Source organism: Pteropus medius, unplaced genomic scaffold (assembly GCF_902729225.1).
Source record: "Pteropus medius unplaced genomic scaffold, Ma_sr-lr_union100, whole genome shotgun sequence".
NCBI classification, from domain to species: Eukaryota; Metazoa; Chordata; class Mammalia; order Chiroptera; family Pteropodidae; genus Pteropus; species Pteropus medius.
Window position 1 is genome coordinate 34,126,815 of NW_024354875.1, and position 12,320 is coordinate 34,139,134.

Below are 12,320 nucleotides of genomic sequence, written 5' to 3' on the forward strand. Positions count from 1 at the left end.
CTTTCATTCGTTTGTTTTCTTTTTTCTGGATTAGATTTATCATGTCTTTGTTAGCTCTGTATCTTTTCTAGGTGTGGCACTTTTGGGAGACTTATGGGAGTTCTGCTGATAGAAGAAATAATCTGATAACAAGCTCACAATAATGACTTCACCTAAAAACATAAATCAAATTACAATAACAATTTCTTGAAATGTATGCAAAATTGCTTCCAGATAAAATTGGCAATTGTTACTAATTTGAATTATTACCAATAATATTGATAATGTCCTTGTCATTCAAACATTATTCATTAATGGATGGTACATTTTGGAATACTCCATTGACATAGGACACCTTTACATAGTATTAAACATTCAAAGAGAGAAATGCACTATCAGACATCATACATAAGTGTATCTTTCAGTAGAGAAGCTAAAGTAGTTGAAGATAGCTAACTAGCTCCAGGTGACTTTGTCAGTAATTAAATTGCAGGACAAGGCTGACTTCAAGAGTTATATCATGCATAACCATGGTCAAGATTTTGATATAGAGTCCAAGGAGGTTTCACCTGCAAACAAATACAAAACCATGGCTGACTTTGCCACTTGCAAAGAGCTTGTGACAAAAGTATTGGTGTCCAATTCAGTACATGACAACAAGGGCATGCGTTGGGTTGCATCCTGTATCTACCAAGCAAAGTACATCACTGAGCAGCTGGAAGGGAGAAGAACTAATACTTATTTCCATTTAATGGGAGGAGAAGTGGACCTTGAAGAATATAGTGAGTTTTCATTTGTGGATTCAGACTGTCCAGTATCTTTCACCGTCTAGGGAACTCACATTCACCTCCCTGAAGACTGGCCTCCCATTCGTAGTGGAGAGAACTACTGGGCTCTGTCCTGGAAGTGGCACCATGACTCGATGGTTGTTGGACCAAGGCTGCCCAGATGTAAGTGACTCTACTGGGATCACCACGGGAGAATCTTGTGACATGGATCAGGAGGACTAACGGATTGATTATACAATAACCGTGACAATTTTCTGGGCATTTTGATCTAGAGGTAAAACTGGGTCAAGGGTCAAAGACCCCATAGTTCCTTTCTGAGGTGTGGTGCATTCTCATTTGCACCACCTTGCCTGGTAACAGAACAGCACTTAAAGGCCTTTGCCTTGGTCTTCCTCTTTTCCATTTACCTCCCACACCCATGTTCTCATATAACCTAGATCCTTCTTCTCTACCTATTAGGTAGTTTTCCTAGAACTTCCTTAAGCCCTTCTTCCCCTCCACTTGGTTAAAGTCCTGCATCATTAGTCACTTATTAATTTCCTATTGAGTCCAAATGGGATCTGTGGTCTAGGATGAATTCTGGAAACATCTGCCTGGCATAGGAATGTGAGGAGATCGTCTCGGGGCCTGATTATTAACTACCAGTCGATTCTAGTTATGTATAATTTTTCGTTCTGTTGTTAAGAAATAATATGTAGCCCTGTGTGGTGGGTACTTGCTTGTTTATACACACCCTGCCTTGTTCCAAAAAGTATCTCAGACTTACAATGGATAGATAAGCAAGGCTGTGATCTCATTTGCTCTTTCGCCAAGTTCCTCATAATCATATCTTACATTTGAGTTTCACATTCCAGACAAGGAAACACTTTTATAAGCATTATCTCATTTGATGCTCACAACAAACTTGTGAGGACAGTAGAACAGGTATTAATTACCATATCCATTTTACAGATGAAGACAATAAGGCTTGGAGATAGTAAGTGATGGATGTGTCAGGACTCGAACCCACATCCTTTGATTCCAAGACTATGAATCTTTCCATATTTCATGCTGCCTTTTGATCTGTGATTCAAGGAGCAAAGGGTTAACTTCCAGAAAGCATGTGAATAATTCAGAGAACTGCTGCTGTGTGTGTCTTAGACAAAGAATTATTATACTGGCTTCCTGCAGCATTAGAAGGAACCCAAACCGGAGCCCTCACACAATGAGTGATACAGTCCCTTATTCATGGCTTATAGCTGTTATACAAAAAAAAAAAAATTGGGGTGGGAGGGGTAGGGTAAGCTATAAACCATTTATCTCCACAGAAAACAACTTTTTCACTTACTGTCCAATATTGGTGCACTTCTGTCATTGGTAACTGTCTTCTTTAGTTTCTTCCCTTTGTTGATGTCAGAGAGAAGAGCATTTCTCCCAGCCTGCTCTGACTTATTCAAGGTAGGTTTTTCTGTATTGGCCTGAAAGGAAAACATGCAAACTCATATTCATCTCTTGAATTAAAATCATGTACTACACCACTGAACAGGGACAGCTAGAGAGAGTATCAGAGGCTTATTATTAAGGTTCTTGGCGATAGACTGTAAATTCTCCACAAATTTTAGACCCGATGTCATTCTTTTTAAGACCCGAACATTTGGGAGCAGATGCAGCAATAAATTACACTCATTTTTAATGCAGGAAGAGTCAGTTCCTGATAAAAGTCCCTGAAAATTCAGACCATTGTCTGGCTATAAGCAACAGAGCCAGGGGTGGATGTTGAGAGCAGAGAAGGGACGAGAAAGGAATTTTAAGTCTGAGAAGATTCTGCAGGATACCATAAGGCTTCATTCTCTAGAATGTGTCCTGAAGAATAACTTCTCTTTCCTATCTTTTAGAACTAACCTGATGCAAGGAGAAAATTGTCTCCAGTAAAAGAGTCAGCTGTATTATTTTTAATTCACCAAAGTTTTAGAAAATTATTCCCTTTGTTAACATTGCTGAAGTTTATTTTTTAATTTAAGGGAGATTTGAGGTATAATTTACATATAGTAAAATCATCCTTTAAGTGCACAGTTCTATGAATTGTGACAAACATACACTCATGTAGCCACGACCACAATCAAGATGTACAAAATTTCCATTACCTCCCAAAAGTGTCTTCATGTCCCTTTGGCCTAAGGTGTTTCTGATTTTCATCTCTTTGAAAGCTTAGCACACAGAGATTGCAGAGCAGACAAAGATGCTGCTTAAAAATGTTTGGGTACTATATTTTCAGAATTCCTGGGAAAGATCCTTACTATGAAATTGGGCTCTTGTTTATTCAGGGTTATTTTAGGGGGTGAGGATACTAAGAGCCCGGCATACATACTCAGAAGTAGGCATGCGCCTGTGTCTGTCGCGCTTGGAAACTAGCTTGGTCTGGCCTGGCCCCAGGTAGAGTCTTTCCGGCAGACCTGAGAGTTCATCTTGGCTGACCCTAGCCCTTCAAAAAGGATCTGATTTTAGAGGTGCTAGTGAGGGCCACAGTAGGTTGACCTGGGAGAGTTTAGCTTGATATCTCAACCCAGCTATTTACTATAGTTAGAGGCAGTTAGAGGCAGAGAGAGAGCTAAGAAAAACCGTGAAGTAGGCTACAAGGAATCTGTGTGTTAAGCTGGGAGGGTCTTGAAATTATTAAATTATTATAAAGTATTGCTCATGATAATAACAGTTAACACTTATATAGCTTTTACTAAGAGCCAGACACTGTTTTTAGCACTGTGTATTAATTCATTTAATCCTCATCAACCCTGTAAGTCATTATTTTCATTCTAGAGACAAAGAAACTAAGGCACGGAGAGGTTAAATCATTTGCCCCAGTCAGCCAGCTGGGAAGAGGAAAAGCTGGGATTCAAACCCTGGCAGTCTGACTCCAGAGCCCTCCCCGCTGGCAGAGTAAATGTGGGATCTAAAATGGCCCTTCCACGAACTGAGAAGATGTTAAAGGGTACAAACTTGCATCTAGGAGATGAACTAGTTCTGGAGCACAATAATTACAGTCAACAATGCTGTAGTATAAACTTCAAAATGACTAAGAGGCTGGATCTTAAACGTTCTCACCACGAAAAAGAAATGATAATTGTGTGATGTGATATATTAGCTAAAGCTATGGTGCTAATTATATTGTAACATATAAATGTATCCAATCAACACATTGTACATCTTAAACTTACAAAATGTTTTATGTCAATTATATCTCAATTTTAAAAAGTTAATAAATAAAACGCCTCTTTCCCATTAGCCCCAGCAATACCCTGAAGCAAGCCCGTTAAGAGCTTGTTGGCAGTCAGTTCCAGAAACGCTCTTTGTATAGAATTTGCTTTTGCTAATGGGATCGTCCTCTACTGCTCTGAAACTTGTTTCTACAACTTAACAACATACCTTGGACATCTCAGAAAGAGCTTTTAGAATTATCTATTGTCTTCGTTGTAAGGATTAAAAAAGCCTGAGGCCCAGAGAGGTTAAGCGATGTGTCCACATCAGATCTCTTAATAGTTTTCGGTCAGCAACCCTCACCAGCCTCCTGTTCTGCCTCCAAATTTATTTTGATACCTGCCCCCCGCAGATGCTAACTTCTGTCATGGGGCAGTCCAGTGTGCTTGTTCCATAGGTGGTGTCCTATGGTGGCCACCAACCCACCTTTTCCTTTTCTCATCTCTATATGCTATTTCTCCATGATCTTGCTTTTAGTCAAGGAATTACGGATAGAAATGAGTTGATGGGATAAATCAAGGTTTCCCAAACTTCAATAATTCTGATACGGCTCTCATGATTTTGGTCATCATGTCATGCTACCTGTGTTATTACTCATTTAATGTTTTTCATTAAGTCTGCTTACTATATTATTTACTATACTATTTTTCAGAGAAGATTTTATTTTAAATTAATTTACCATTAAACCCTGGGTGTGCTAGTTATAATTTTAAAACACGCATTAAAATAAACACATGAGCATTAAAATTTAAAAAAATTAAGGCATGTACTATCCAGCAGTGGTATACAACCTGCCTTTGGGGGAAATATAAATTAATCCAATGTTAGCCAGATCAAAGCTTTTCAAACTTACCTAAGTGAAGGACCAATTTTTAAGGAAAATTTCCAATCTATCATGGACTGATACTTTCGTAAAATTACAATGAATTATTAGAAAAATGAATCAGTAAAAGGCACACAATACAATCTTAGACATAACACTACTCTCAAACTGCTATAAGAGTTTCTTACTCTATATTTCCGTACTTATCTCTGTGGGAGCTGTAACCAGCAGTTGGAGGACCACACCTTAAATAGCAATGAGCTAAGTAATGGTCTGTTCTTCCAACTAGGTTCCAACCTTAGATGGGCTATATATATGTGTCCCATGGAAGCCTGGGCAAGAGAGTTTTCTTCTCTGAGCCTCAGTTTCCCCAAGTGAAAAGTGGAGGCCCATCACAGGGAGGCCCCTTAGTGGCAAAGGTTTCACAGGCTAGGGGAGGCTTTTGTAATGGGACATGGCTGGGAGCCCTTCCCTCTCACCACATGGAGGGTTGCTGGCTTCCTGGAAGAGGGTACACTAACTTCTAAGGATGGGTCTATCAAGAACCAGGATGAGCCCAAAGAAAAAGTTCCTTTGGAAAGTTGGCATCTAAATGCAAGGATAGATTTAAAGGTGGATGTTAGTGTATGGGAGGTAAATCAGGGGTATGGGGGATGGGGTGATATTTGTCAAAAACAGAGAGTGGGAAGAAAGAGGGGGGCAAAGTCAGGAAAAAAGAAAGAAGTCTGGAGGACACTTGAATGGATGCATTTGCAGACAGAGACCTGGGGCTTTTAGACTGTCCTGCCCCAAAGTTAAAACCTAGAAGTTGAGGCCATGTGAATGGAAACAGTGCAGGCCCTGCAGAACTCCTCCTGCAAACCTGTCTCGGGCCAGCATGTGGGAAGGAACAGGATACTTCCCTTGATGGAAACAGGCCACATTCCACGTGTGTACTCCATGCACTGCAAGAGACCTTAGACAATAACCCCCTCGCGCTACATTCCCTACAGCTAAGAGTATGGCTTACTCTGGCGCCTGGAAAGCTTGCCATATTGTATTTAAGCCAGAATGCAAATACATTTAAAACAAATACATGTGTGCCGGGTTCGACTTCATTTGGCTGCTTCATGCATGGATAATAAATGGTATGGAGCCACTCACCAGAGCAAACGTGGGGGGCGGCGGGGGCGCTGGCGGGGGAGGGACAGGCATCTTGGACAGTTACGCTTTCAACAATCTTGCTGATAAATCTGTAAAAACAAAACAAAAGGAAATACAACATGGTTAGACTCCTTACGTTAGACTCTTTAGTAATAATGCTCTGTTCTAGGTGTCCCCCTTTCCTATCAAAATGACAGCTATTCACATCAGCCAACTTTTATAAGAGGTGAAATGACCTTTACAACATTGCTAAGATGTGACTGTTCTGGAGGACCCCAACAGAGTAGGTTTCTGAGACTAAGTGCCTAAGATATGGGAAGCAAAACCCAGCACCTCATGCTGCTCAATTCCACCACCACCAAAGCAGGTCGGGGGAATGACACGTGCAAGGTCCCTGGGCCTGTGGCTCGAGAAGCTAGCTGGAAGGGTACGTGATGTTGCTAGAAATGTATCTCAGCAAAGTGATGTTCAAGTGGCTCCTGTTCCACACTCATTTCCAGGACAAGGTCCCTTCTTGCGCTCCTACTCCTGCTCACTCGGAGCCCAGCTGTTTTCTCTGTGCAGAGATTCCTGACATTTGCCTGGGTCTGCGTACACACTGCAGGAATGCAAAGGTGAATCTCTTTCTGTTTTTATGGCCGACCAGGGAAAGGAGACGGGGGTAAGGTAAGGTAGGCAGGAAAGACAGGCGAGGGACTAGATTCCTATCTTTGTGCTACCTGGCATTTCCTTGTAGGATCTAAGTGCGAAAAAAGAGGAGAAAAAAGAGATGACTTAAACCTATGATAGGACTCCAGGGCTGTTTACTAGAAATATGCTTTATTAGGAAAGCTTCCTGTACCATGTGATTGCTCTGGGAACAGAGGGAAGGCCAGACTCCGCAGCTGGGTGGGAGGGTTGGGGGAAACCCTGGTGGGTGGCAGCAGTGACAGAGGCAGTGGGCAAACATCAGGGGCTGAAGGAACAGTGGTAAGCCAGTGCCCTAGGAGTTACACCGGCCACGAACCCTGGCCTCAAACCTCTCCCCTTCCCCCGTCCTCGGAGTTCCATCCCTGGGTCTCGTCCCGCCAGGTCCCAGCCCTGGCAATGTTTCACCCACTCACTCACGCTAAGTAATCCCAGCATCTCCCACCCAGTCCTTGCTGCTGCTCCCAATGTGGCCCCTAATCAGCAGCATAGGCATCACCCAGACCTGTCAGAAACATCAAATCTCGGCCCTGCTCCCTGACACTGAATTTGTTTTAGCATTTTAACAAGATCCCTAGGTAATTCGTATGCACTAAAATTTGAGAAGCCTGGTTGTAGAGACTGAGCCTTAAACCAGTGGGCAGCCTGGAACACTGACCACCTGAGTAACCCCGTTTCTATGGAACATGTGTCCTGAGTTTCAAACAGCAGAATTATCTTCCTTTTATTCTCAATAATCTCTTTAATTACAGAAAACAATTTCTTAGACTTTAAATTTAGTTAATGTGGAAAACTTACAACTTGAAACAAATATGTCCCATTAAAGTTTTGCTAGATGTCCCTCTGGAAACAGAACTAGAACGGAAAAGCTAAAAAGACGTAGCCAGACTTGTCAAAGCTGCTGGAAGACAGGAATTAAGACTGTTTGCAATAGTTTTGTTCAAAGTGGGCCGTCTAGAAAATGAAATTTTAAAAACTCAGCAGCGGCAACAGCAGCTCTCATTCGTTGACAGTCAGTTGGATCCAGGGCGCGTTACTTATATTGTCTCTAAATTTTACAGACATTGCAAACTAGCATGTTTCTGTTAGTTTTACAGAGGACACTGAAACTCAGAGAAATTAAGTAACTCACTAAAAGACCCACACAATTCATTCAAATCAAGTCCTTTAGATCCCTGCTTTTCAGATAAGCATGTTTAGGCAGCTAAAGGGCTAACTAGTACTACCGTTCATCTGTAAACTAGGTCAGACTCTGTTTTTCAATAAGAGATCGTCACAGACAAGGATTCTTTTAAAATGTGTTCCTTAAATTGGTTTTCTGCATGACACTAATTAGCCATTTGTGGGGCCACGTGGACAGTGTGAGCAGGGTCGAGTGCCTGTGTTAAGAGGCCTATAAAGGGGGTTCTCCAGCTGCAGAAGGCATCATCGGAAGCCACAGAGTCAGTGTGTCCAAGGACCAGAAGGAAGGACAAGATTCAGGTTCGACTAACTGTGAAAGGTGCTGTGGCCAAAGCAATGGTGTTAACAGATCTGGAGGAAGCAGCTCAACAAGGAGGTGGTGTGGCTGGGATTGCCCAGAGGACCCAAGAGACCAGCTCCGTGGAAAAGATCATCCATGTGCTTGGTGGATGAAACGCCCTGCAGCACTCAAATTCATTGTGTCAGATTGCATATTCACCAGCTGTTATCCTAACACTGAGGAAGAAGTGGCATCTGGTCAACCACCAGGAACCTCTCTTGGGTTAGGTTCTCATCAGTCAGTCTGGTTGCAAAGATCAGATTGAACTTCTGTCCTCTACCTCTTAGAGGCCAGACTGTGGGATAGGGACCCTTTTATCGGACTGCTCTCCTGCAAGGCTTCTTTAATCTAATTATATTACAATTTTCTGTTGTTGCCATTATGGCTCTGACTATGCACTAAACTGACTTATAAAATAAACCTCTGGACCACAGAAGCTCGGTCTTCCCCTCCTCGCCACCTCAGATAAACGACGGGGAGAGGATCTGTGGGTGAGTGCTCTCACCTCTCTGAAGGTGATGCAGACCTAAGTACATTTAACAACACAAGGTTCAGTGTGCTGACCCCTGTGCAGTTGAGAATTCATATTTAACATATGACTCCCCCAAACCGAAACTTAACTTCTAACAGCCTACCATTGACTGGAAGCTTTACCGATAACACAAACAGTAAATTAATGTATATTTTGTATGTTAGATGTATTTTATATTGTATTCTTTAGTAAAGAAGCTACACGGAAGAAAATGTTATTAAGAAAATCATAAGGAAGAGAAAAATCCATTTACAGTATTTATTGAAAAAAATCCACATCTAAGTGGACCTTCGTTGTTCAAACCTGTGTTGTTCAAGGCTCAGCTGTGCTCCTGCCTCCCCTGCACTGCCTTCCTTGCCCCCCTACCTCTCCTCCAGACAAACCCCTCCCATGCCCACCTCAATGCTGAAAGGTGATTACAGAGGCTTCCATGGTCTCTTTGCTCCTTTCTGGCTGAACAACTGCTTTATATGGACTTGTCCAGGCTGGGGCCTTAAGAGAAGTTTGCAAGAAACTCTAGACTCCAATCCTGCCACCTTACCACACGGGTCAAAGACCAACCTCATGTCCCTCATGCCAGGCCTACACCATGCCTACTTCTTCCCATCAGACTGTGAAGTCCTCCAGGTCTCCCTAATACCTGGCACAAAGTAGGTTTCTTGCTAAATATGTGTGGAGTGCAAGAGACAGGTTGTCACACAAACAAGCCATGTGCTGGCCATCAGAACGGCTTTCAGCATCAGCCCTTGTGAATTCTGAGGTTTGGGGAAAGAATCAGCCCTATGTTAGGGGAGCTTGCTAGCATTAAATACTTGGACTGTCAGCCCCCGACTTGGCCAGTGGAGCGGAACTCAAGGCCTTGGGAAAGCCCTGGCTCCCCTCCTCTCATGGAGTTAACAGCCCACATCAGAACCAGAACTGGGCCTTACTGAAATGCCTCAACAGCAGCCTAGACCGTAACGGATCATGCATTCTTTACCTGGATCCTTACACCCACAGGGTCTGTGGATCAAATTCAGGGGTTTGTGAACTTGGATGGAAAAAAAGGACATATTTATTTCCCCTAAGCTCGCATTTTCTTCAATTATGAATGTAGGTCACAAGTCACAGTACCTGACTTGAAATATTTTTACCAATAGTTTTTCACACAATATTTTCTCATATTACAATTGTTATAGATCTCTTTTGAAATTATGGCAATGTTTTTACATCTGTTACTCGATCTTGTACATATTTCAATATAACTAGTTTCCTTGATAATCCTTTATATTTTGTTTTGTGCATTTAACAACAGTTCAAGAGGAATCCTTTGGGCTTTATCTGAAACTAGTGTGGTCTATGGCAGGGGTCTCCAACCCCAAAGCCATACACTGGTACCAGTCCATGGCCTGTTAGGAACCAGACCGCACAGCAGGAGGTGGGCTTTGGGCGAATGAGCAAAGCTTCATCCGTATTTGCAGCCGCTCCTCAGTGCTAGCATCACTGTCTCAGCTCCACCTCAGATCATCAGGCATTAGATTCTCCTAGGAGCACCAGTCGCTGGGCCAAAAAGATTGGGGACTGCTAGTCTATGTAATGAAAGGGTTAGAATCCCTGTGAGAACATGAGACCTGGGTCAGGCAAATATGATTTTTAATCTTTGCTCTGCTACCTAGTAACCTAAGAATCTTACCTCTCCGAACCTCACTTTCCCATCTTTTAAATGGGGGTTGCTGGGGGTGGGGGGTGGGGGATGAAATGAAATCGTGCAAGGCAAGCTCTCAGCATGGCTTGTAGAGTAAGCAATCAGTAGGCAAGTCTAGATCTGTCTTCCTTGAGGGTGAGCACAGGTCTTGCAGGTGTGAGTGCTGCTCAAACACATGGTGGAGGAGGGACCGAGCTGGGGACTGAGCCAAGGCCCTTGCTTTACCCAGAGTCCCTGCACGGGGTAGGAACGGGGCAGCCTTGCTGCATGCAAAGTTCCTTTGTCGGGAGATGGGAACACAGCAGGAAAGGCAGTAGCATCCCAGGGCCAGGAGGGGCCCTCAAGCTAGGGGAAGGATTAGGGCAGCGGTTTGACAACTGTGGGCTACGCCTCGCATCAGAATCATCTGTGTGCTTTGAGACCGCTGTGTCCTGCCTCTCACCGTAGTGAGGCTCCCCAAAGTTGGAGGGTCACTGATCGGCCTGTTTGTTGACCTTTGCCTTCTCATTCCACCCCCACTCCTGGCACTGAACTTTTAAGAACATACACTTTTGAGAATTTATTTTAAAGATCATTTCATTGTTTAAATAACTTTCATCATAGGGAATAAAGCCAGACTTTTCTAAAATATTCACCTTGCGTGTTAAATTTTGTGCACAGGGATGGAAAAAGTTTTTGTTTTTATAAACAGTGCTATAAGTTGAATTATGTCCTTCCTAAATTCATGTGTCGAAACCTCAACCTCTAGTACCTTAGAATGTGACTGTAATTTGGAGACGTGATTCAGTTAAAATGAGACCATTAGAGTGGGCCCTAATCCAATATGACTGGGCTCCTTACAAGAAGAAGAGACACCAGGGATGTGTGAGCACAAAGAAGAGGCCACGTGAGGACACAGAGAGGAGGTGGCCAACAAGAGAGTCCTCAGGAGAAACCAAACCTGCTGACACCTGGATCTTGGACTTCTAGCCTCCAGAACTGTGAGATAATAAAATTCTGCTCTTTGAGCCACTCAGTCTGGGGTTTTGTTATGGCAGCCCTCACAAACTAACAAACACAGTTTTAACAATATTTGTCTGTCTATTATCCATTATGGAAATTATAAAATAATGGTTTTTGAATAAAATATCCATCAATTGATTTCTCACCCCAAATATCTATGGATTGTCATATATTAAAGATATATATATAAAAAAAATCAACCTGAACCCTAAGGTATGTGACTGCCAAAGTTTTATTTAATAACTGAATTAATCCTTCAAAAGTTATCAAATTTTAAGTGAAAATCTGTTGAGGTAAGGAGAGGGATCTACTAATAAACCTTTTATAAAGGGATTGGCTCTATGAGTTGAGAGAATAGAGCAGAATATTTCGTATAAATGACTTTAAACATTTGTTAGTTCTAAAAAAAATTGTTAGTTCTTCTTTGTTGCTACATACACGCATGCACATATACAACATGATATACATCATTATTTAGAAATCTTGGAATTTCCTCATTCTGTATAAGGAACAGCTGGTTTTGTTGGTTTTACTATAATGCCATTAGATCAAAATCATGGATTAACACTCACATTAGACAGCATCACACACCGATTCTAGGCCAACCAGGGCACCTTGTGGTCCATAGCCATTTGCTAAATATGCAATATTGGTTATAAGGGACATTTGTGAGGAAGACTGAATTGCTCAGCATACTCCCCATCCTATAGCTGACATATTCTCCTCAAATGCATGGCCAACTAGTGGCTCGACCACAGCCCACAGTGCACTCCAGACTTGCCCCAGGAAAGTTATGGTTTCTTCTTCAATAGGCTCATCTAGGAAAGCAGAATTATCTCTGAATGTAAAATGATCTACCTCCTTAGGATCCAAAGAATTGGCTAGTTATTTAAATGAACTGTTTCTTAGTTTCTCATAGCTAACTGTTA

At 42.3% G+C, this 12,320-nt stretch overlaps 1 protein-coding gene across 1 annotated transcript in view; it reads right to left on the reverse strand.

Moving 5' to 3' along the window:
- Positions 1-12,320, reverse strand: part of WIPF1 (WAS/WASL interacting protein family member 1) — a 108,277-nt gene that overhangs the window by 17,165 nt on the left and 78,792 nt on the right. The window contains 2 exon segments of the mRNA XM_039855827.1: positions 2,095-2,224; positions 5,965-6,053. Of these exon segments, the coding sequence (XP_039711761.1) occupies positions 2,095-2,224; positions 5,965-6,015 (181 nt within the window). The 5' untranslated portion in view covers positions 6,016-6,053.